General features: G+C 37.2%; 1 protein-coding gene across 2 annotated transcripts in view; it reads right to left on the bottom strand.

Annotated features, from left to right (window-relative positions):
- The window catches only part of LOC148947088 (purine nucleoside phosphorylase-like), a 66,777-nt gene that overhangs the window by 15,345 nt on the left and 24,296 nt on the right, over positions 1–27,136 (bottom strand). For both annotated transcript variants that reach the window (XM_089096865.1, XM_089096866.1), the window contains one exon: positions 16,290–16,465. In XM_089096865.1, coding sequence (XP_088952991.1) covers positions 16,290–16,465 — 176 coding nt within the window. The remainder of the gene's footprint in view (positions 1–16,289; positions 16,466–27,136) is intronic.

Here is a 27,136-nt window from a genome sequence, read left to right as displayed (position 1 = left end):
AGAATCGCCTGATTATGTCCCAGTGCCTAATTAAGTGATTTGTGGGTTCAAGGCAAGCACGAAACTATGATGATCCGTATATTACTGGTTATATATTTAATTTTAAATGTTTATGGAGGTGGAGCCAGGTTTCCTGGCATTATTAAAAAAAACATCAGAAATTAAATTTAAGAAAAAACAGGTTTTTTCAACTGAAAGTAATGAGCAACATCAAAACTTGAAACGAACAAAAATTATTACGTATATGAAGGAGGTTGCCCCTTCTCAACACCTTGCTCTTTACGCTAAAGTTTTTTGTCCCAATTATTTAAGAACAACTACTGAAACACAAGGGTCGTTTAATTAGATCAATTAGAAGCTTTTTTTTAAGTACTAAGAAACATTAGCGTAAAGAGCCAGGTGTTAAGGAAGGGCCAAAGAGAGAGAGAAATTCATTTTTAGTTAATGACCAATATTCACAAAAAAAGTCAATATCTCACAGTCCTACCACGTGAAAATCTATACAGATTTGTTTGTGGCAGGACTCAATACTTAACTAACTTACTACATTGAAGAGAAAAAATGCAGTTTCATAAATAAATAAAAAATAAACCTCGTGAGAACCGCGAACCAAAACTTACAGAAGACGGCTGTTCATAAGAACTTTCATATACGTAATAATTTTTGTTTTTATGTTTTGATGTTGTTCTTTATTTTCAGTTGAAAGGACTTGTTTTGTTTTTTTAATTTAATATGCCATCAGATCGAACAGAATGTATTTCATCTGCCAGTCAGGATTTATGTTTACAAAATTTATATAACCCTACTAAAATTTTATGGCTATCTCAAATTTAGGTACTAGGCTTCCTTGTGATCACTTCAGTAGTTTTTTTTCCAGGGCTAATGAATATTTGTAAAACTTAACGATAAGAGATATATAAAGATTGATTAAAAAAAAAAAATAGCTATCACAATCCTGGCTGAGCCGAATTCGTATTTCGGGGTCAAAAGACGAATAAAACCAAAAAATAAGTTTAAATGCGATCTTACAAGCGAAACTGGCAAACAACGTGCCACCATTCTATCAAAATTTTAAATAAATTAAAAACATGTATATACATTTACGAGCCATGGGATGTAAATAAATTAAACAAATAAAACTATTAAATTTTCGTATGTTTGCAGTATTTTACCGTAAAATTTTAATATTTAAGGCTTATTTTTATTTTACGTGTAGCCTACCGTATATGACAAATTGTAAAGTTTCCAAAATTGGCTATAATTTTTACCCATCAAAATGCCTAAATATAACTAATATGGCAACTCTGACTTCTAGCATGCATTAAACGTCATAACATACAGCCAAAAGGCGTCCGAATACCCGACCCTCTTTTTTAACATTGTGAGATAGGACAGTTGGACATCTGTATGATAATACTTCTTGTCTGTGGTAAGGAGCAACTCGTGCTATTAGCCACTGAAACTCTAAACAAGGAGTTTCTTTTAGCGATACATGCGCCAGAAGAATCGGCTTTTATGATGATTCTAAATATGTGAAATTCATTAAATTTAAGGGTACCTTTTGTTAGCTGGAAGCTAATGATTTTGAAGAAAATTAAACTATCAAATTCAGCACATCGTATCAGATAACCAAATTGCGAGCGTCTATATAGTCTTTATCTGCGAAAATGTGAAATTTTTCGAATGATGAGGGAGATGTGTTTATTTGTTTACTCATCCCCCCCCCCCACGGGGTTTATTTATTCAACCAGTGGTCCTTAAAAGTCGAAAGAAGACTTATTTGAACAGAAATCAAAAGCTCTGAGTAGCAAAAACAACATTTCTTCCTCAAAGAGGGAGATAAGCTATCAATCAAAATTTTTTTAGATTTCCAACCAATTTAAAACCATTGGAAAGTTATATATTGCTGTTGCCACTTTCATTGGTGGTATTGCCGTGCGGTGGCGCATTCGCTCCAAAAGATGCAGTAGTGTAAACCAAATAAACAGTTACGATTTGTTGCATAGCTTTATTTAACCAATTTGATTCATTTGAGGCTTAATAAAATTGCATATCAGCGATTGTGGAGGAGGGCTAGTGAATCTTTGTGTAGGGGGTTGGGGTGGATAGGGTGCATAAAGCCCCAAAAGTAGATCCTTATGTCTGAACGTTCCTAATCTCCAGGAAAACAAAAATAGAAGAAGGTTAAGGAGAGATGGAGGAAGAATTAATCTCTAGTCTCCCTTCATTCTGGAAATACTTTTGGATTAAGCCTGTAATATGGGTACTGTTGGGTTAGAGCTCCCCCTTATTACTTGGAACAATTTTCTGTGTAACATAAAAGGTTACATTCTTGTTTTACTAGCATAAATGGTTGAGAGGCATGGTGGGGGAGGGGGTTGATATGAACGCCACTGGAATTTTTTCCAGGGATGACTACCATTCTCGAAGCATTTTTATACAATTCTTGAAGGTAAAAAAAAACAGAGGTTGAAGGAGGGGGTAGTAGCCTTTCTCACACGTAGGAGAGCCATGTATCATCGTAATAAGCTGCAGGTGAAGATTAACCGTTGTCAATAGAAGCCGAAACTCTAAAAAACGAAATTTTGATTCAAGCCTGAAAATTTCTGTGGTGGGGAAGAGTTATAGGAAGCGAAGCTTGACCCTCCGTCCCTAGGTAGCATAGGAAATACGTCAGCATATCTCAAAGTGGTGAAGGGGTGTAAGGATGGTTAAGCTTCATGCCAAACAAGGTGATGGCTAGTACATTGCGGGGGGGGGGGCCTGAGGGTTGGCACCCCTCGAGGAAATTATAGCCAAGTAAATGACAGAGTATTTACTTTGGACTCTGACTAATGGATGGCTCTTATGGGTTTGGTCTGTTTTGGTGCGCTTTTTTGGACTGAAAACGTCTTCCTAGCTAATTTATCTATTATGGGTTGCCTTCTCATAGTAGCATAACATTTGTAGGCATGGATATATCATGAATCTGAGGTAATAGGCTTGAGATTGTCTGTGCAGGATTTCGACTCTTGTTAATAGAAGAACATCACCAAGTGTGGAAGTTGTGACCAAGATGGGCCCAGGATTGCACAAAACCTCCATTCAACTGGAGGTCCTAGGAAATTCCTTCGGTCTGGTTCTAGGCCAGCTTAAGTTCTTTGTGTAGACTTGAGAATGCATGTTATTTCCCGTCCTTCAATGGTTCTGGGACTGTTGGTTTTCCTTGGGCCGGAAATCATTTCAGTCATTTAAAGAATATGAAAATTGTAACTCGGAATAGTACAACGTTAAAAAATAACTGTCGTATTGACATTTTGACCGGTGAATTTAAACGCTTCGAACTGGACTTAAAAAGTTTAGGAGTTTCAAAAACCCATATCCCCAGGGGTAGGAAACATGAAATTAGGTGATACAGAATTTATTTACTCAGGCAGGAAGGGTGGGGTACATAGACAGGAAGTAGGGCTTATGGTGAATAAGGAAGCTGCCAAGTTTTGTTTAGGTTGGGAAGGTATTATTAATTCAATGCTTGTCGCTCATTTCATGACTAAAAAATGTAGGGTGTCAGTCATAGTAGCATATGCCCCTCTAGAACCGACCGACAGAGATAGTAATGACTCAGATGAATTTTACTTACAGCACAGGAACAAATAGTTTGGGTCCCAGATAGAAACATGGTGTCTTTTTTAGGAGATTTTAACACCCAGGTGGGCAGAAATAAGATTAGATGGTATCCTAGCCTAGGTAAATTCGGTATAGGAAAAGAAAACAGCAATGGGTAGAGACTGCAGCATTTTTGTAGGTATAACAATCTAGTTATAATCTATACAGCATTTGGTCATAAAATAGCCCATAAGTTAACATGGTATTCTTATGATGCTAAGACAGCTAACCTTACTGATAAGGCTATTGGAAACCGAAGACTGGCAGGATCAATACAAGATATTAAAGTAAATAGGAGTGGTGTTATTGATGCTAAAAGTAAAGGTTACCATCTAGTAGTGTTTAGAATTTTTTTAAAGCTGAAATTTTGGAAGGGCAAGTATGTTCCTGGAATCTATGACATTGATAGACTCCAGGATGAGAATTTGAGAGAAACTTTCCAGGAACAGTTGAATACTAAACTTAAGAGTTTGAAATTTGACAATGTGGAAGATGGGAATATTGCACTGGCATGTTAATAAATTGAGAGGGAATAGTCACTCTGGGCTTGTACCAGTTAAAAGATATTAACGGGGCCACAATTAGTGATAAGGAAAGAGTTAAAAAGAGATGGGCAGAACGTTTTGAGAACGTGCTAAACCATTAAAGAGTTACAGGAAAAGATACAGAGGAAAATGAAAAAGATTGTAACACCTAGGATGTGAAGGAAGATAAAATTTGTGAGGAAGAATTAATGACGGTACTAAAAGGATTAAAAAGTATTAAGGCCCCAGGTGCTTACAGTGATGCAAATGAGCTACTCAAATATGGTGGCTATAAGGTTAGAAATAAGTTACTGAAGATTATGAATATGATTTTTGAAAAATAGAAAGTACCTAATGATTTTAGTAAAACCCTAATTAAACCTCTGTATAAAAAAGGTAATAAGAGTGAGTGTGGTAATTATAGAGGCACTAGCTTGCATGGGCGCCGGCAAAGGGGAGGGGGGCAGGGGGCCATGGACCCCCTGGAAATTTGGGACTATAAAGAAATTATAAGGAAACCAAAGGAAAGAGAGCAGAATAGGGGAAAACCATGGAAAAATGGTTTTTTGCCCCTTGTTGCCTGCCTGCCAATAGATTTTGACTGAGTAACCCTTAACCAGTTTTCCACAAACATTTTTTTCTATATGATTTGGTTTAACCAAAAAAAAAAAAAAAAAAAACAATAAAAAAAAAATTCTTAACGGTAACGAAAGATAAGTATATAGCGATTCTCGTTAGATACGAAAGCGTGAGAGCCTAATTATTGGCATTATTAAGTAAAAAATTAGATTTTGATAATGATCCTAAATATGTATTTGTTTTTTAGTAATTATTGTAGTTTTTAGAACACAAGAAAGTTCGTATAATTATAGAAAACACAAGGAAAACAACTTAATAAGGGGTAATTTCGTTAAAAAAATGCCGTCAACTTTTGCTTGCATTGCAAGAGTACCCGTGAGCTGATATAATAATAATAATAATAATAATAATTTATCATAAGCCAAAAAACAGGCCATACAGAACAGTATTCTTAAATACACTCCACAAGAAAAATAACATAAATATCAAGTTTCACTCATTGATGTCAACGCTTCATTTACATATTTACATAGCTGCCTGATTGTCCTTTTTGCAGTCGTTTTCAGAATCCCCGGGACCTCCCAGTTAACAACCACAAAAAAAATTTACCTTAAAATAAAAAGTTGCTGGAACACGGTGTGAAAAGGGGCCACAACGTCAATAACTATTCTACATCTGGGGAAAGAGTAATCCGCATCTACATCTGGGGCCACCCTTTTTCTTTTAAATACTCTTTCTCTATAGTTTAGAGGTAGGCAATTCGCTTGGATCTGAAACCAAGTCCTCAATGTCTCCCCCGGTAATCCTAGTTTAAATTAATATTCAAATCCATCCAAATATATGATAATCCTAATCCATCTAAAACATTTTTTATTTGATACGGCCACGATCTTTTACGTTTCGACCGTAGCATCTCCACATAAGCTGCTTTTGCTAACCTATCTTCTGGCAGACTTAGAACTTTTAGACAGTAGCGGATCATCTGTGCTAACCTACTCATTCTCAGCGAAAATATACCTAGGTCACCTTTTATTGTCTGATTGTGGTTCGATACGTGAAGACCAGTTAATCTCTTAAAGTGTTGCAGCTGAATTGATTCCAGTTCTGGTGCCGGGTCATGCCCCCAGAGTTCAGTTCCGTCATGGATAGTAGGCAAAACTTTAGAATTAAAAACATATTTATGCATTTTTAGATCTTTTATAATTGAAAGCCTTGAATTACGTAAATGGTACCTGAAACTGCTTTACCTCTCTTAATCATCTCTTTTACATGATCTTTCCATCCTGCTTTTGCTGAAAGTGTTACTCCCAAATATTTAAAATTTTCGCTCTCTTTTACTTTTTCACCTTTATAATAAAATTCTACTTTTTGATCATCATTATTCACACGAATTCCTCTAAAAAGCACAATCTCAGTCTTTTTGATATTCAACACTAGTTTCTTTCTATCTAAATAATATTCTAATATACTCAATAAGATTTGGAGCTCCTCTGGTGACTTGCCTATCAACACCGCATCATCAGCAAAAAGCAACAGAGATAACGTCAGGTTCCCTAGTGACACCGTAGGGGCCCATACCTTTTTAAAATGGTCAACAATATCATTTATATACAACGTAAACAACCTAGGTGAAATACTACTACCCTGTTTTACTCCTTTTCTAATTTCAAACGGCGACGATAATCCCTTCCCTAAAACTTTAACTATACCAAATGTCTTTCTATGCATATCAGCTAGAATCCTAACGAAAAGTTTTGATAAGCTTACCCTTAACAGTTATAAGTGCAGGAAAATCCTATCAATACTTTCCAAGGCCTTTTCTAGATCTAAAAATGCAACGTATAACCTATTCTTCCCTTTTGCATATTTCTCTACAAGCGCCTGTAGGACTAAGACCCTATCAGTATCAGTAGCATTATATCCATCTCGAAATCCTGCCTGCTCCTCCTTCAAAATCCTATATTTTTCTAACCAATGAGCTAATCCAGCATCTAGTATTCTTTCTAATATTTTGCTAAGACTAGGTACTAAAGATATCGGTCGATAATTACTGTGATCCACTGGGTCTCCCTTTTTGAATAGCGGCAAAATCAAGGATGTTTTCCACGGCGAGGGCCATTCTCCAGAAGCCAGAACTGAGTTGAAAATAACCAAGAAGATGGACATAAATAAAAGTTGGAATTGTTTCAAGATCTTTGTTGGGACTCCATCGCTACCAGGTGCTGATCCACCTTCCATGGCGCTTATGCATTCTTCGATTTCTTCTCCCGATGCGGGTTTTATCAGATCATAATCGTGTTCTTTCAGTGAGAAACTGGTCTCATTCTCTGTATTCGATAATTCGTCGCTGAACGAGCAGTCACACGAATAGTCTTCCTGAACCGCGCCGCTGTAGTATGTAGGCCATGTTTTCGGGTCAGGTACTTTTGGCTGAGCTATGGAGGCCCCTTTTTTTTATCTTTCTCCAAAAAGACCGCATATCACTCTTTTCATAAAACTGGATCAGCTCCTCCTTACCTTTTTGAATAGCGAGCATTTTTAAACCTTGTTACCAGTCGAAGCCTTTTTTCCTCTTTTTCCTCTTTCCTCAAAATCTCCATTTCTTTAATCAATTCTAATTTTTTTATTCTACATTCCTCATCAAAAAATTCTATATCCTTACAACCTACTTGAGTACCAACAAATAAAGCAACTATACTCAGAACTGTTTCCCCTGAACTGAACGCTGTGAATTTCTGTGTTTTTCCACTAAATAGATACGTTTTGTGTGTTTTATTATCAGTTGTTTTATTTCAGCAGTGATGTTATTTATCGATTTTTAAATTTAAAAAAGATTTATTTTTTACATTTTTAAAGTATAAAGGTGTCAAATGTACTGGACTTTTGCATTCAAATTTAAATTTAAAATACTAATCAAAAATTTCTTGCTGAATTTTCTGAATCTTAGTTCTGATGTTTTACTGAACAAACTACTTTGATAATGCGCTAATTTTTACTAAGTCTGAAGGCATTAAATATTTTGGTTATTGATAACAAAGTTCAAAATTGTCGATATTGATTAAAATATATACGTCCAACGCTTCGGCATTGCTAAACAGAACCAAATGCTGAGTGTTTATATCTTAGTTTTTGTAAGTAGGCTATTGTTTTGTGTATTTTTTTGTAATTACTGTTTTCATTTTTATACACTTTACTTTAATTGACATAGTTTTTCCATTGCCTTTAGAAAATTGTTTGTCTCTAAGCTAAATTAAATACAGAAAAAAAACAAGTTTTTTTCAACTGAAAGTAAGGAGCAACATTAAAACTTAAAACGAATAGGAATTATTGCGTATATGACGGGGATTGCCCCCTCCTCAACGCCTCTTTCATCACGCTACAGATTTTTGGCACTTTAAAAAAAAGAATTAGGTTTGGGAAGTAGAAAACTTTTGATTAGTGTTGTGTATAGGTCACCGAGTGCTAGCTGGGAAGAATTTGAACATGGGTTTGATCAACTTACACGGGCAGTGTCTCGTGCAGATCTGGATTTTGTTTGTATTGGTGATTTCAACTATGATCTGCTTTCATTGAATAGAGTGAATTTTGATTATTTGAATTGGATGGTTGCTCCTGATCTTTTCTCCCTTGTGAATATTCCAAAACGTATTCCGCGTAATTCAGCAACTCTCATAGAACACATTTTTGTTGATTGGAAGTATCTGGACTGTAGTTATGCTGACGTGGTTCTATACCCTTGTTCTGAGCATTTCCCAGTTGTTGCAACGGTACCTTGTGGCCGAATGAAAAGAAATGAATTAAAAAAAGTGAAGACTCGATCGTTAAAAAAAGAGAATTTACAGAAATTTTGTGAACAGTTAGCAGCACTGATTTTAGTGAAATTTTAGATATGAAAGATGACGCTTCTGGTGCATTTGATCACATGATGGGGATTGTACAGCCTATAATGATAAGACTCGCCCAGTGAAATGTTCGAAACCCCATAAGAATGAGCCCAGAAAGCCCTGGATAACTACAGAAATTCTTGAAGCGTCTTATTTAAGAAATTAATTGTATATAGATTATCTTATTTAAGAAATTAATTGTATGTATATTATATGTAGATTATCGTATTTAAGAAATTAATTGTATGTAGATAAGATGTAATTGTATGTAGATTAAATAGTGGATGTGCCGAAAAACTGGAATAATTCAAAATAATACTCAATAAAGTGACCTCGATGAGAAGAAAAGATAAAAAATGATACTTTGTGAATCATTTGGGTTTAAATAAGGATAATACTAAATGAACTTTGATATTTATTCATGATATTTTGGTAACTAAGAAATAAGCTCCACCCAATTTTACAATTATTCAATTATAAAATTTTTTTTTTTAAACCATTATGGCTAATAGATTTGATGAGTTTTTTTCAAGTTTTGGCCAAAAAGTACAGGCGGAAGGATTGAGGAATGCTAATGATGATTTTCTTTAGTATAAATTTGTTGATTAAAGAGTAACTTGAAGTGATTTTGAATTTCAGCCGTGTACTAAAGATGAAATTCTGAAGGTTGTGAAAAGAATCAAATCTAATTCAGCAGGGACAGATGGGCTTAATCTTAAGACTTTTAAGTCAGTAATGTGTTATTCACTACCATGCCTCGTCCACACAATTAATCTTTCCCTCCAAACCGGCCAATTTCCTGATGCACTTAAAAGGCCAAAAGTCACTCCCCCCCCCCGTCAAAAGGGTGGTTCTGAGCTAGACATCGAACATTATAGACCGATATCAATCCTACCCCTTTTTTCAAAATTATTTGAAAAAAATGTTCATGAAAGGTTTTATGGTTACCTTAACAAAACGGAGATATTAAGTGAAACCCGGTTCGGCTTTGGGAAGGGTCACTCGACGTCTGACGCCGTGCATTCCCTCTGTGATACTGTGAATAAATGCTTTGAACGTGGTGAAATTCCTTTGACTATTTTTATTGACTTTAGAAAAGCGTTTGATACAGTGGATTTTGAAATTTTACTCAAACGTCTTCAATTCCTTGGAGCTCTTGGTAACTATCTGAAGTGGTTTGATAGTTTTTTGAGTGGTAGATCTCTTCAAGTTGTATTAAATGATATTTTTACCTCTCCTTTTCAAGTGAAGTATGGTGTACCCCTGGGGTCTGTCTTAGAACCACTCCTGTACCTTGTATATGTTGTCTGAATGCGTTTCTAATTACCCGAGTGTTTTGTTACAACTTTTGCGTATGACACTGTCCTAACTGTGTCCAGTCGATTCGTAGAGTATTTATTGTTGAAAGTAGATAAGGTTTTAAAGTCTTTTTTTTGTATTTATAACTTTGAGCCATTTGGCATTAAATGTTAAAAAAAAACCAATTTTTTCAAATTTCGAATAGTTGGTAAGCTGCCAAGAGATGATGGAGAGGTATTTTTTAATGGTAGGGGTTTGTAATAGGTGCATGAAGTGCGTTATTTGGGTTTCCAAGCTGCTGTTTTTGCTTATCGTTGTTGGAATGATCTATGTCCTACAGCTTTTACTTATTTTTTTCGTGTAAATCGTTCGCTCCACAGGTATGCGATTAGAGAAGCGGATAATTTTGTTTATGAGTACCGAGACACCACACGTGCAGGTTTGGAATTTGGTATTTAGCTCTAGCTATTAGGAATAGTATCCCATCTGGCATTCGGGAGGCTGAGCACATTGGGTTATTTAAAGAAAAATTTGAGAAATTTTGAGAGGGCAGCTAATTTTGGTATTATTTGTTATCTGAGTTTTTTTTTCCATAGTTGAGAATTAGAGGATTGCAGCCGTCTATCATCAGACTTTTCGAGCCTTCCCCGAGCGGTTGTGTGTATATACCTTTTATTTTGTTATTATTAGTAAATAAAATAAATTTGTTCTAATTAAACGACCCTTGTGTTTCAGGATTCGTTTTTAAAGAATTGGGACAAAATTTAAACTTTAGCGTAAAGAGCGAGACGTTGAGGAGGGGGCAACCCCTTCTTATACGTAATAATTTCTGTTCATTTTAAGTATTTATGTTGCTCCTTACTTTCAGTCGAACAAACTTGTTTTTTCTCATTGTTTTTTTAAATAACGCCAGGATACCTGGCTCCACTTCTACGGAAAAATACCCCTCCCAAAAGAAATATCCTCTGGACAATTCAATCCTGGCAAAAATTTGCCCCGGACTTAACATCTCCACGCGTAAAATCGAATCGGTAAAGGGAAAGCAAGACATAAAGAAATTTCGTATATAAATTCTGGCAAATTCACCCAGTATAAAATTTCCTCTGGAAATTTTACCCATTGGAAACTATCCTTTCCATTGAAAATTCTCCCAGTAGAAAATTTATTCTCCCCTCCCTAAAAATGTTTGCGTACTTCCCAATAACAAATAAAGCAATGGGCGAATTTTATCAACTTTCCCCAGGGGCAATAGGGGGTCATTTTATCTCCAAAGACATAGTTATTGGGCATTTCAACTGTGCTGAACAAAAAAACTATCTAAAAATTTTGATTGAACGATTTTGGGAAAAAAAGTGGCGTGGGAGGGGGCCTAGTTGCCCTCAATTTTTTTTGTCACTTAAAAAGGGCACTAGAACTTTTAATTTCTGTTACAATCAGTCCTCTCCTGACATTCTAGGCCCAATGGGTCTATACGATCGCCCCTGCGGAAAAACACGAACTGTTTGATTACCCATCAAAATCCAAACAGAGATCGTTGAAATATTACTCGTTTTTCTGCTTTACCGAAATTATTGTATTCATAAATATTTACAGTTTCACGAAATGCAATTAAACGAATAAAAAAGGGTTTTCAACTGAAGTAAGGAGCAAATCTAAAATTTAAAAAAAAACATAAATAATTCTGTATAAAAGGGGAGCTGCCTTCTTTTCGACACCTTGCTCATTAAAAAGTTTTTTAGTGCTTTGAAATTTTTTTTTGCAATTGTAAATTTTCTCTAAAAACTTAGAAAAAAGCAAAAATTCACAGTAAAGAGTAGGGAGCTAAGGAGGAGACAGCCCCCTTCCAACAAAGAATAATATATTCAAATAGGTTTCAAATCTCTTCATTGCTTTTAGTTGAGAAGTTCCTTTTTTTATTTAATTTCTGATTGTTTTCTAAATCATACCCGGGCCTAACCAAAATATAACTTAAAGTACCGGTCCCTTAAATCCCTGGTCAATTGCTTTTACAATGTGTAAATCGATAATTTTACATTGATTAGTATCGTCCTGCGTTTAAACTTGCAATTTAAATTTTGGACAAAATTTGAATATGCTTAAAAAATCGGCGATGAATAGCAATTTTGGTAAAAAGTCCTTGTTAATATTACTACTAAAGAATTTCGCTTGGATGAAAAGGATGGATGGATGGAAATTCTGTGAGACTTTTGATCTTCTACATAACTGAAGCCATCACAACCTCTAAAATAGGATTTTCTTATCGAAAAATACATTACATATCTTTTTTTAAATACGTTGCTGAAATTAAAATTGCTGGAAACTAAGTTCCTAGCAGTATTTGCCACCCCAAGGAAATTTCATGGCGAGGCTGATGATGACCTGCTTTCTCTTTTCCACCTCTGTGCTGGTAGATATGGGAATGTAACATACTAGCTGTACAGAGAAACATTCTAATTAATTCCTACTCCCCTCTTCCTCTTTCAACGCTTATCTGAAGCCTCAGCAAGAGTAAGCAGTTTATCAATTAGAATTTAGGAATCTACCCTACCCCCACCTAAAAAATTACTCGCTCCCCCCTCATTATAGCTGATACGCAATTAAGATCATTAAACATAGCCTAATTTCATTGCCAATAAAGCGAATCAATTTGGTTGAATCCAGCGCTACCACAGTGTGGCATTACTTCTTTTGCAACTGGGAAGCCTAAAATATAGTTATTGATACTTTTAAATCAATTAGCTTCTCAGGATTTTAAATTGATTGCAAATTCGTCCTCTTCGGGGTAAAGTCGTAGTTTGGTGCCCTAAACTGCCTAAACTGTCACCCAACCACCACTGCTATTTTGGCATCTGCCCCCACCCTGGAAAATTTTCTGCCGGCGCCCTTGCTAGCCTGGTTTCTCTAGGTAGCAAATTACTTAGTATGATGATACTTCTCAGACTTAGAAATGCTATTGACAAAGTTTTAAGAGAAGAACAGTGCGGTTTTAGGAAGGGTAGAAGATGTGTTGACTAAATTTTCACTCTTGGTCAACAATTGAGAAGATCCAAACACCTTTAGTCCTCAGTTTTATAGATTATGAGCAATTATTAGATTCATCTGATACAAGAGCTTTAGCGAAGTTATTATCCTTATATGGTATACCAGATAAATAAATTAATGTGATTAGTGCTATGTACGAGAATAACACTGCTGCAGTTAAGGTAGAAAATAAGGTTGCATCCTAGATGAAAGTGTTAGCAAAATGAATGAACTTATGGAAGTTTTGCGATTTCAAGGTGCAAGAATAGGTTTGAAAATTAATGTTAAGAAGACTAAGTCACTAAGGCTAGGAATAAACGAAGGTGACATTGAGCAACGAAAAGATCCATCAAGTAGACAGCTTCACTTACCTAAGCAGTATCATAGGCAGCGCAATAGCGCTGCCTAAGTAAAGAACGATGTTGCCACAATGTATTATTTTTTTTCTTCCATACCCGGGCACTTCGTATCGAAGGAGTTGTCGTAGAAACTTCGAAAAGGGCTCATTCGATTGGAAATTGGAGTGGTTAGTGCCCTTTTTAATAGTCAAAAGTGATTGAGGGGTAGCTAGCCCCCCCCCCAATGCCCATCCTTCCCCCAAACATATCCAATCAAAATTTTGAGATAGCCATTTGTTCAGCGTAGTTGATTTCCAGATAGAAAATGTGTTTTTGAGGACAACACTCCTCCACAACCCTCGGGGCAAGGGTTTTAAGTTATGCCCTGGGGGCATATAAGGTTTTTATAGAAGGTGTTGTCGTTGAAACTTCAAAAATGGCTCATTCGATTGGAAATTCAAAGGGCTAGTGCCCTTTTTAATAGTCGAAAGTGATTGGAGGGCAACTAGCACCCCCCACGCCTATCATTCCCCCAAACACATCAAATCAAAATTTGAGATAGCCATTTTTTTCAGCTTAGTTGATTTCCAGATAGATAACATGTTTTTGAGGAGGATACTCCCCCACAACCCTCGGGGCAAGGGTTTTAAGTTATGCCATGAGGGCATATAAGAACGATGTTGGCACAATGTATCATTTATTGTTTTTTCCTTTAGAGCAATGCACTTCGTATCGAAGAAGTTGTCGTAGAAACTTCAAAAAGGGCTCATTCAATTGGAAATTGGAGTGGCTTGTGCCCTTTTTAATAGTCGAAAGTGATTGGAGGGCAACTAGCACCCCTTCCACGCCCACTATTTCCAGAAACATATCCAATCAAAATTTTGAGATAGCCATTTTGTTCAGCGTAGTTGATTTCCAGATATAAATTATGTTTTTGAGGAGGACACTCCTCCGCAGCCTTCAGGCAAAGGGTTGTAAGTTATGCCCTGGGGGCATATAAGGTTCTTATAGACGGCGTTGTCGTAGAAACTTCAAAAAAGGCTCACTCGATTTGAAATTCTAAGGGCTAGTGCCCTTTTTAATAGTCGAAAAGAATTGGAGGAAAACTAACCCCCCTCTCACGCCCATCTTTCCCCAAAACACATCCAATCAAAATTGTGTGATAGCCATTTTATTCAACTTAGTTTTAAGTTCTGTAAATTAGGTCTTTGAGGATGACAACCCCCTCACAGCCCTCAGGTCAAGGGTTGTAAGTTATGCCCTGGGGGCATATAAAGTTTTTATAGAACGCGTTGTCGTAGAAACTTCAAAAAGGGATCATTCGATTAAAAATTGAAATGGCTAGTGCCCTTTTTAATAGTCGAAAGTAATTGGAAAGCAACTAACACCCCTTCCACGCCCACCATTTCCCCAAACACATCCAATCAAAATTTTAAGATAGCCATTGTGTTCCACGCAGTTAAAGTTCAGGAAATTATACCTTTGAGCAGGACACTCCCCCCAAAGTCTTCAGAACAAGCGTTATACGTTATTCCCTGGGGGCAGATAAGTTTTTATTGAAATCTTTGTCGTAAAAACTTGAAAAAGGGCTCATTCGATTGGAAATTCAAAGGTCTAGTGCCCTTTTTAATTGTCGAAAGTGATTTGAGAGCAACTAGCCCCCCTCTCTTGCCCACCTTTTCCCCAAAAACATCCAATCAAAATTTTTTGATAGCCACTTTGTTCAGCGTAGTTGATTTTCAGATAGAAAATATGTTTTTGAGGAGGACACTCCTCCCCAACCCTCGGGGCAAGGGTTTTAAGTTATGCCCTGGGGGCATATAAGGTTTTTATAGAAGGCGTTGTCGTTGAAAAGTTGTCGTGCAAACTTCAAAAGGGGCTCATTCAATTGGAAATTATGAGTGCTAGTGCCCTTTTTAATAGTTGACAGTAATTGGAGGGTAACTTTCACGCCCACCGTTCCCCTAAACACATCCAATCAAAATTTTCAGATAGCCATTTTGTTCACCGTAGTAGAAAGTTTTGGAAATTAGGTCTTTGAGGATGAACCCCCCCCCCTCCCACCCCTCAGGGCGCGGGTTGTAAGTTATCCCCGGGGGGTATATAAGGTTTTTATTGAAAGCGTTGTCGTAGAAACTTCAAAGGGGCTCATTTGATTGGAAATTGAAAGTGATATTGCCTTTTTTAATAGTTGAAAGTTATTGGAGAAAGACAAACACCCCTCCAAATCCATCACGTTCCCAGACACATCCAATCAAATTTTTTAGATAGCTAGTTTGTCCAACGTAGTTGAAAGTTCTGGAAATTAGGTCTTAGAGGATGACAACCACCCTCACAGCCCTTGAATTGAAGTCCGAAAAAAAACACAGTCCGAAAAAATGTTTTAGGTGCTTTTATAAGCTTTCTATGAGAGGTGGTGCAGATGGATTGTATGATTACTCTGAAGGTTACAGGCTTAACCTTGGATTTAATCTACGGATTTGGATTAGTCATTAAAGTTATCCGAAGTACCATTTATGCGATCTTCTTCTATTTAACATGCAGGCGGGCTTTTCAGTAAAACTATTTAGCCCTTTTCCTTTTGCTTCACTCTGTGGGCTACAGAGCTACTGGCTTGATTGCCTCATATTTATTAGATATATTCAGATATCTTTCAGCAGATCTTTCGACTCTAGGAGTTCAAATATAAGATGATAGATGTCGATTTCTACGCTCTGTGTGCAGGTATAGCTGGCTAGGCTCTTGGTTGATAGTGGGATTTTGTGGTGTTTGATGTATTTTAACAGTTTACAAAGCAAGGTATGTTGTGCAGACGTCAGCATATTACATTCAAATAGGCAATGGTCAATTGTTTCATTATTCATATTACAATGCCTGCAAAGAGGGGACAGGGGAATTGAACCACTTGAATTAGAAAGCCATTGAACCACTTGAATGCGATTATGCGAATTTTTTGCGATTAAGCCTTTTCTTCTCAAAAAGAAGCAAGAGTATTTTACCGTTCCTCGTTTCTTCCTTTGAGTGGAGAATCTCCTGCCATACCTTGGATATTGACATGGTCCCTTATTACCATAATATCACCAGCCTTATAATCAGGATTTAATCCACCGGCAGCATTCGTCACAATCAACGTTTTTACTCCAAGTAATTTCATGACTCGGACTGGCATAGCGCACTATAATAAAACAATAAAAAATGGTTAATTGAACTACCGGACATGATTCTTATAACTAACTTCCACCGTGTCAGGCTTCAAACCGAAGGGTAATTTAGTAGACAAAACGATATTTCAAATTTTAAAATGTTGAAAATAACAGTCATTACCTAGCCTTTGAAGTATCCTGACAAATCGTCTACAAGTTTTGGATGCCTCTTCCGGATAGATTTTTCCAGATACCCAAACTGACCCACTAGGAAGTATTTTAGCTATTATGTATTGTCAGTCAATGGATGGCCAAAAGGTCTGCCAAAAGGTTTGAGCTTCATTGTAAACAGGAGCTAGTATACCATTTCCTGTCAGGTTGTCCTGTCATATTCAAATCGTCCTTTCTGGCTTTAGTCACCATGATTGTAACTCATTTTCCTTACCAACTACATTACCAACTTATTTTTTCCTCAAGGGATTTTAAGCAATGTCTAAATCTAAGCCAGTGTAAATTCAAGGACAACAGAAGCAATTATGCAGTTTATAATAACTTTTAAACTGTATTAGAAACAAAAATGTATTAGATAAGAAGTTATGCTTAGAATGACATAGTCATTAATTAGGAGCTGCTTTAGGACAAACACAAATGCTTCAATGCTTTCAGCGAAAAAGTGAAATTCACACAACTGAAACCACGAATAGGTCGTATTTAATCACTGCCCGTAGGATACGAGGAGGCGTTTAATTTGAGTGGAAAACAAAATGGATGACATCCTTTTCAAATCACGAAAGAGATGCACCACTGTGGAATGTACTTTACTGCCATGTTGTGTCGCAAAATAATATCTTCGGCCGAAATGCCATAGAGTATCCATGGATTTATCATGATGAAAACCATTAACCGGAGAATAACAATTTCCAATCATAGGCAGCGCGATCGCGCTGCCTAAGTAAAGAACGATGTGGGCACAATGTACTATTATTTTTTTTCCTCCATACCTGGGTACTTCGTGTTGAAGGGGTTGTCGTAGTAACTTCAAAAAGGGCTCATTCGATTGGAAATTGGATTGGCTAGTGCCCTTTTCAATAGTAATTGGAGGGCAACTATCCCCCCACGCCAATCATTCCCCCAAACACATACGATCAAAATTTTGACACAGCCATTTTGTTCAGCGTAGTTGATTTCCGGATAGAAATTATGTTTTGGAGGAGGACACTCAACCAAAACCCTAGGAGCAAGGGTTTTAAGTTATGCCCTGGGGGCATATAAGGTTTTCATGGAAGGTGTTGTCGTAGAAACTTTAAAAAAGGCTCATTCGATTGGAAATTCAAAGAGATAGTGCCCTTTTTAATAGTCGAAAGTGATTGGAGGGTAACTAGCCCCCCCCCCCCCCCCAACACGCACCATTCCCCCAAACACATCCAATCAAAATTTTGAGAGAGCCTTTTTGTTCAGTGTAGTTGATTGTCAGCTAGAAAATATGTTTTGAGGAGGACACTCCCCCACAACCCTCGGGGCAAGGGTTTTAAGTTATGCCCTGGGAGCAAATAAGGTTCTTATAGAAGGTGTTGTTGTAAAGACTTAAAAAATGGCTCGTTTGATTGGAAATTCAAAGGGCTAGTGCCCTTTTTAATAGTCAAAAGTGATTGGCGGGCAACTACCCCCCCCCCCCACGCCCATCATTCCCCAAAACACATCCAATCAAAATTTTGAGATAGCCATTTTGTTCAGAGTAGTTGATTTCTAGATTGAGAATATATTTTTGAAGAGGAAACTCCACCAAAACCCTCAGGGCAAGGGTTATAAGTTATGCCCTGAGGGCATATAAGAACGATGTTGGCACAATGTATCATTTATTATTTTTTTTTCCTTTAGAGCAGGGCACTTCGTATCGAAGAAGTTGTCGTAGAAACTTCGAAAAGGGCTCATCCAATTGGAAATTGGAGTGGCTTGTGTCCTTTTTAATAGTCGAAAGTGATTGGAAGGCAACTAACACTCGTTCCACGCCCACCATTTCCCAAAAAAAATCCAATCAAAATTTTTAGATAGGCATTTTGTCCAGCTTATTTGATTTCCAGATATAAATTATGTTTTTGAGTAGGACACTCCCCCACAGCCCTTGGGGCAAGGGTTGTAAGTTATGCCCTGGGGGCATATAAGGTTTTTATAGAAGACGTTGTCGTAGAAACTTCAAAAAAGGCTCATTCGATTGGAAATTCAAAGGGCTATTGCCCTTTTAAATAGTCGAAAGGGATTGGAGGGCAACGAGCTCCCCCCAACCCCCACCAGTCCCCCCAACACATCCAATTAAATTTTGAGATAGCCGTTTTGTTCAGCATAGTTGATTTCTAGACATAAATTATGTTTTTGAGGAGGAGAATCCCCCACAGCCTTCAGGGCAAGGATTGTAAGTTATGCCTTGGGGGCATATAAGGTTTTTATAGAAGGCGTTGTCGTAGAAAGTTAAAAAAATTCTCAATCGATTGGAAATTCAAAGGGCTAATAACCTTTTTAATAGTCGAAAGTGATTGGAGGGCAACTAACCCCCTTTCTCACGCCCAACTTTTCCCTAAAACACATCCAATCAAAATTTTTAGATAGTCATTTTATTCAACGTAGTTTTAAGTTCTGTAAATTATGTCTTTGAGGATGACAACCCCCTCACAGCCCTCAGGACAAGGGTTGTAAGTTGTGCCCTGGGGGCATAGCGAACGCGTTTCAAAGGGCTAGTGCCCTTTTAAATTGTCGAAAGTGATCCAATCAAAATTTTGAGATAGCCATTTTATTAAACGTAGTGTTAAGTTCTGTAAATTATGTTTTTGAGGATGACAACCCCCTCACAGCCCTCAGGACAAGGGCTGTAAGTTATGCCCTAAGACATATAAAGTTTTTATAGAACGCGTTCTTACGCGTTTTGTACGCAAACGCGTTTCAAACAGCTATTGCCCTTTTAAATAGTCGAAAGTGATTGGGGGCAACTAGCCTCCCCACGCCCGTCATTCCCCCAAACACATCCAATCAAAATTTTGAAATAGCCGTTTTGTTCAGCGTAGTTGATTTCTAGATAGAAAATATGTTTTTGAGGAGGACAAACTCCCACAACCCTCGGGACAAGGGTTTTAAGTTATGCCCTGAGGGCATATAAAAACGATGTTGGCACAATGTATCATTTATAACTTTTTCCCTTTAGAGCAGGGCACTTCGTATCGAAGAAGTTGTCGTAGAAACTTCGTAAAGGGCTTATTAAATTGGACATTGGAGTGGCTTTTGTCCTTTTTAATAGTCGAAAATGATTTGAAGGCAACTAACACCCCTTCCACGCCCATCATTTCCCGAAACACATCGAATCAAAATTTTGAGATAGCCATTTCGTTCAGCTTAGTTGATTTCCGGATAGAAATTATGTTTTTTAGGAGGACCCTCCTCCACAGCCTTCAGGGCAAAGTTTGTAAGTTATGCCCTCGGGGCATATAAGGTTTTTATAGAAGGCGTTGTCGTAGAAACTTCAAAAAAGGCTCATTTGATTGGAAATTCAAAGAGCTAGTTCCCTTTTAAATAGTCGAAAGTGATTGGAGGGCAACTAGCCCCTCCCCGCCACAATCACCATTCCCCCAAATACATCCAATCATAATTTTGAGATATCCATTTTGTTCAGCGTAGTTGATTTCCCGATAGAAATTTTTGTTTAGGAGGACACTCCCCCAAAGCCTTCAGGGCAAGGGTTGTACGTTATGCCCTGGGGGCATATAAGGTTTTTATAGAAGGTGTTGTCGTAGAAACTTCAAAAGATGCTCCTTCAATTGAAAATTCAAAGGGCTAGTGCCCTTTTTAATAGTAGAAAGTGATTGGAGGGCAACTAACCCCCCTCTCACGCTCATCTTTTCCCCAAAACACGTCTAATCAAAATTTTGGGATAGCCATTTTATTCACCGTAGTTTTAAGTTCTGTAAATTAGGTCTTTGAGGATGACAACCCCCTCACAGCCCTCAGGACCAGGGTTTTAAGTTATGCCCTGGGTGTATATAAAGTTTTTATAGAACGTCTTGTCGTAAAACTTCGAAAAGGGCTCATTCGATTAGAAACTGAAATGGCTAGTGCCCTTTTTAATAGTCGAAAGGAATTGGAAGGCAGCTAACACCCCTTCCACGCCCACCATTTCCCCAAACACATACATCAAAATTTTGAGATAGCCATTTTGTTCCACGCAGTTAAAGTTCAGGAAATTATACCTTTAAGCAGGACACTCCGCCATAGTCTTCAGGGCAAGGGTTATAAGTTATGCCCTGGGGGAATATAAGTTTTTATTGAAATCTTTGTCTTAGAAACTTGAAAAAGGACTCATTCGATTGGAAATTCAAAGGTGTAGTGCCCTTTTTAATAGTCGAAAGTGATTTGAGGGCAACTAGCTCTCCTCTCTTGGCGACCTTTTCCCCAAACACATCCAATCAAAATTTTTAGATAGCCATTTTGTTCAGTGCTTTGGATTTCCAGATAGAAATTCAGTTTTTGAGGAGGACACTTCCCCACAGCGCTCAGGGCAAGGGTTGTAAGTTATGCCCTGGGGGCATACAAGGTTTTTATAGAACGTGTTGTCATAGAAACTTCAAAGATGGCTCATCCGATTGGAAATTGAAATGGCTAGTGCCCTTAAAACAGTCGAAAGTGATTGGAAGGCAACTAACACCCTTTTCACACCCACCATTTCCCCCAAACATATCCAATCAAAATTTTTAGATAGCTATTTTGTTCCACGCAGTTTAAAGTTCAGGAAATTATACCTTTGAGCAGGATACTCCCCCCCCCAAGGTCTTCAGGGCAAGGGTCATAAGTTATGCCCTTGGGGCATATAATGTTTTTATTGAAAGCTTTGTCGTAGAAACTTGAAAAAGGGCTCATTCGATTGTAAATTTAAAGGGCTAGTGCCATTTTAATAGTCAAAAGCGATTTGAGGGCAACTAACCCCCCTCTCACGCCCACCTTTTCCCAAAAGACATCCAATCGAAATTTTTAGATAGCCATTTTGTTCAACGTAGTTAAAAGTTTTGGAAATTAGGTCTTTGAGGGTGACAACCCATCCCCCCACAACCCTCAGGGCAAGGGTTGTAAGTTATGCCCTGGGATGTAAGGTTTTTATAGAAAGCAATGTTGAAAAGACATCAAAAAGGGCTCATTCAATTGAAAATTGAAAGGGCTAGTGCCTTTTTAATAGTCGAAAGTGATTGACGGGCAACTACCCCCCCCCCCTATCACGCCCACCATTTCCCCAAACACATCCAATCAAAATTTTGAGATATCTATTTTGTTAAACGTAGTCGAAAGTTCTAGAAATTAGGTCTTATAGGATGATAACCCCTTCAGAGCCCTCAGTGCAAGGGTTGTAAGTTATGCCCTGGAAACATATGGGTTTAATATATAAAGTTGTTCTAGAAATTTCAAAAGGGGCTCATTTGATTGGAAATTGAAATTGCCCTTTTTAATAGTCGAAAGTGATTGGAGATTGATTAACCCCCCTCTCACGCCTACCATTTCCCCAAACACATTCAATCAAAGTTTAGAGATAGCCATTTTGTTCAACGTAGTTGAAAGTTCTGGAAGTTATGTATTTAAGGATGAAAAACCCCCCATAGTCCCCAGGGCAAAGGTTGTAAGTTATGGCATCGTTTTTGTTTTCGATGTGGACCACATCAAAAGGGTTAGGGCCAGTTTCAATAGTTGAAAGTAATTGGAGAGTAACTATCTCCCCTCTCACACCCAGCATTTCCCCAAGCACATCCAATCAAAATTTTGAGATAGCCATGTTGTTTAACGTAGTTGAAAGTTCTGAAAATTCGGTCTTAGAGGATGACAGCCAACCTAACAGACTTTAGGATAAGTGTTTTAATTTTTGCCCTGGGGGCATATAAGGTGTTTATAGAAAGCGTTTTCGTTTCCAAAAGGGCTCATTCGATTGGAAATCGAAAGGCCTAGTGCCCTTTTTAATAGTCAAAAGTGATTGGAAGGCTTGACATTTTTATAGTAAAGATCGATGTGGGTCTAATTTATTATTTTTGGTTGTTGTTGTTATTTAGACCAGGGCACTTCGTGTCGAAGGAGTTGTCGTGGGAACTTCGCATAGGGCTCATTCGATTGAAAATAGAAAGGGCTGATGTCCTTTTTAATAGTCGAAAGTGGTTGGAGGGCAACTAATCCCCCTTCCACTCCCCCCCTCCCACGTCCACCCTTCCATTTGCCTACCCACCCATATGCCCATTATGTTTAAAAACTAAATGTTGCCTTAAGATTAAATCAGAATGCACTATGATAATGCTAATTCCCAATAAGGCATCTGGAGTATCCCAAGAACGACTGAGGGTATTATGTTCATACTTTCGGGGCTACTTCTGCTCTTAAAATTTAACCAAATCAGAATATTGTAAGTGTATCCAAACTATAAAGAAAGTAAACAGATTTTTATGCAAATGGTATCAAGTTTTCCATTTCAGGTCAACCAGAGGAGGTATGAAACTTAATTAAACAGTACTATTTGTGCCCAGATTTTTAAAAGGGTGTATGTTGTTAAAAATTGCTGAAAATTTATCTCAAGCATACAAATAGCAGGCCAAACTATAAAGTCTTAAAAAGGAAAAGGTTTAAACTATTATTTTCTTTTCCCCTGAAAAGGCTTATGTTAATATAAAACGAACAGAAATTAATTAAAAAAAAAAATTTCCACCAAATAAGTTTTTCAAAGAAAAGTAAAGAACACCATTAAACAAAAAATTAGTAAAAATAAAATCAAATAATCTACCCAAGGCCCAAAGTCAGAACAAAATTTGCACTTTACTGAAAAGAATATAAAGTTTTTACTTTTATAACTTTAATAAATCAATTAATATTAACATTTTGATTACTAATTATCAGTATATGTATATTAAACTGACAATGCACATTCATTTGAATTTTTTCAGTAAAGTGCAATTGTGTTCTGGCCTTGGGAAGGCATAGGGTTTTTGCGATTAAAATAAAATCTATTTTTGATAAAAAAAAGTGCATCTTTATATGCAAGTTGGCAAATAAATTCATACGTCGCAGGCTACAACTATAAATAACGTCAGATTAAAACTTAAATCGGGATACATAAAACATTTTGATGTAATTTGCAATGACGTTATGTAAAAGTATGAAAGGATGACAAGGCATGTGACCTCAAAAGCAAAGAGTGGCTTGAATAAAAGTAATGACAGCGTGGTTGCCCCCTCCTAATACCTTGAGGGGGTCGCTTCCTCCTAAATACCTAGCTCTTTACGCTAAAGTTTGACTTTTTGTCCCAATTCTTTAAGAAGGAATCCTAAAACAGAAGGGTCGTTTAATTAGAATAATAAGCTTTCTTTAATGTTCTAAAAAAAAAAATTAGCGTAAGGAGCGAAGTATTGAGGAGGGGGCAGCTTCCTCACATACATAATAATTTTTGTTCGTTTTAAGTTTGATATCACTCTTTACTTTCAGTTGAAAAAATACATTTTTTTATTTAATTTCTTGTCTTTTTATCAATAATACCAGAAAATCCTGCTTTCCCATCATTGACAACTCCCTTTTCCAACGAAAAAATCCTACACGTAAATATCTTCCAAAGTATCCCCTCCAAAAAATCCTGCCTCCCTCCCCTTAAACGACTGTATGCTTCCCAATAGCAATACTATATGTAAACAATGAGCAAAGTGTATAGCTTTGCAACCCTTCCCCCGGTGACTGGGGAGGGTCAAGTCATTCTCAAACATATAATTATTAGATCTTTCAACTGTGCTGAACAAAATGGTTATCTCAAAATTTTGATCGGGTGACTTTGAGGAAAAAAGGGGCGTGGGAAGGGGCTAGCTGCCATGCACTATTTATGTTCACTTAAAAAGGTCACTAGAACTTTTGGTTTCGATCAAATGATTCCTCTTCCGATTTTTAAGACAACTGGTTCGATACGATCACCCCTGGAGAAAAAAAAAACCAATAACAAATAAACTTTCTTCTGGCTAAAAGAAAATGCCAAATTCCAAATTTGAGTATATAGGAGCTTGAAACCTCTATAGTAGGGTTGTCTGATGTGCTGAATCTGATGGTGTGATTTTCATTTATATAATTTGAAGTTCTAGGGGTGTTTCCTCCTTTTTACAACTTGATGAATTTTGTATATTTTGAATAAGCATCAAAATTCAATTCTTTTGGTGTATTTATTGTTAAAGACTCCGTTTCTTAGAGTTTCGGTTACTATTGAGCCGCATCGCTCTTTACCCCAAATTAATTAAAAAAGTTTTCAACAAAACAAGTTTTTCAAAGAAAAGTAAAGAGCCCCATTAAGCTAAATAAATATAAGTAGAAATAAAGTCAAATAATCTTTCAAGTGTAAAAGTACCGCAAATCACCATCAATTAGTAAATGAAATTCAAAACGAACATATATTATAATAAATAGCCTAGTTGAACTCAAAATGAGTAAAAATTCATATGAATAGGGCTGACAACCCCCATGCCTTCTCAAGACAAGAAGATAATTTGGACTTTACTAAAAAACAAACAGAAGACCGGAGATTTTCAGTTTGGTATAGCCTACATATACCAATATTTTATAAGTTTTTATATATTTTATAAAATATATACTAATATTTTATAGTTTTTATAATAAAATTAAATCTAAAATTAACTAATCTTAAGATCAACTCCTTTCTTAAGAACTCGATTGAGTTCCTTCCCAGAAGCGTAAAATCGCATGTATGAGCTTAGAATAACGAGGGGCTATCGTGGAGTAACTCTCAACAAGGGAGTGAAACCTTTAAGAGCTTTGCCCCCCTTTTTTTAGTCTAGAGTTTCTTGGAACATAAGCACAGTGTTTATTACAAATCTCACGCACAGAAATTGGAATTCCCTAGACTTAAGTTTTGTTTACCTCCTATCTTCGTTCTCTAGTGTCTATTATTTGAAAAAAACTACGTTTTCTAAAGAGTTAAAGAGGCTGAGTTACAAGGTCGAACCTTAAAACGTACAGGGATTAGGAGGCACAGTTGGGGGGCTGCCGTCCCCCAAACACCCCGCTTTTTCAGCCTCTTTTGTTAAGGTTTTTTAAGGTCACCCCCCGCTTTTGCTCTTGCGAAGAACAGGTTTGCAACACAAATGAAGTTTGCTGTAGTTTTTTACCATAAAAACAACTATTGCATCATTTATAGATGAGGGCTACCGCCCCCCCGTTTTGCCCTTGCAAAGAACTGTTTTACAACAAAAACAAAGTCTGCTTGAATTTTTTACCATAAGAACACCCTATTGCATTTATTTGATTAAAAACCCTACTGAGAATTATTATTTTCCGTTTCCTCAGGAGATTTTTCCCTAACCAATAACAAGCTATACTGTGATGAACTTTAACAATTTTGAAAAGAAAAACAGGGAACAGATGAAGGACTCAGAATAAACTAGCAGTTCAGGTTCATTTATTTTACCATGATACATGATAACACTGAGTATATAACACTACCTGGCACAGAGACAAGTTTGTAGTTATAACTGTAACAGACTGAGTAATTATTGCCAAATCCTCAGAATATATTAAAAAAATGCCATTGAAACAGTTTCATTCGTATTGGTACGACCAATTGATTGCAGGGTACAGGACTTAAAAAAAGAGGCTGCAAAAGGGGGGGGTTTGGGGTGGCGGCAGCCCCCCAACTGTGCCTCCTAATCCTTGTACGTTTTAAGGTTCGACCTTGTAACTCAGCCTCTTTAACTCTTTAGAAAACGTAGTTTTTTTCAAATAATTTCTGCACGTTTTTGTACAGTTTATTACTTATTATTGCCTGACTAACTGTTAGATGATTGTGTAACATTCTTTTCTTTCTCGACAGGGTGTTTTCAAGAAGCCTTTTGCCGAAATTGGGAAATGTAAATTCGAGGGATAATTTTTTCGGTCTGAAACTATCAAAACGCCCTGCTGGGTCAAATTCCGGTTCGAATGAGTCCTCATTCACCCGTATCTGTTGCCAACTGTGGCTTGTAGGCGTGGCTGATAAAAAAAAAGAAGAGAAATGAACATTAAGTGGCTATATTTGTTTTTTGGAAAACAGGGAAGGAGTGATCGGATTGAGCTTAAATTTCGAGGATAAGCGGATTTAAAAAAAGAAACTGAGTTTCTTTTTTAAACTTTAAATTCAGTATATAAAAAATTGTCTCTGACAGGGAATCGAACCCGGATCTTCCGCCTGACAGTCAGGAACAGCGACCATTGTACCACAGAGACACTTACGGAAATATTATTTTAGTCTCCCTTATCTATTTTTGACGCAAGCAAATCCTCACAAAACTTGATATTTGGTTTTTGGAAAATAGAGAAGGAAGGATCGGATTGAGCTGAAATTTCGAGGATAAGCTCCCGGGCACTTGAAATGTTTAACCATTTAATTTCAGCCCAATCGGACAACACTAAAGGGGGTCTGCGGTCGGAGGGTAGAAACTTCCTGCCCACTTTTACCCATGAAGATAAAGTCGGAGGGGGGTGAAATTTTGCACGTTTTTTAGTTGGAGCTTGGGCTACAAAATGTGATCACCGCTGTCTCTCTGCGACCGCTAGGACCGGATATCGCTTAACATTGTGGTGAGTCGCCTCTTTATAGAGGCACAAGTGTGCCTCCTTGATAAGATAGAGTCTGAATCCAGAGGAGACGTTTATCCCCCTCCTAGCTTTTT

This window comes from Artemia sp. Qi Xiang Cuo, chromosome 11 (assembly GCF_049724085.1).
Source record: "Artemia sp. Qi Xiang Cuo chromosome 11, ASM4972408v1, whole genome shotgun sequence".
Lineage (NCBI taxonomy): Eukaryota > Metazoa > Arthropoda > Branchiopoda > Anostraca > Artemiidae > Artemia > Artemia sp. Qi Xiang Cuo.
Note: the sequence above shows the minus strand (reverse complement) of the source record. Positions and strands in the feature narration are given on the sequence as shown.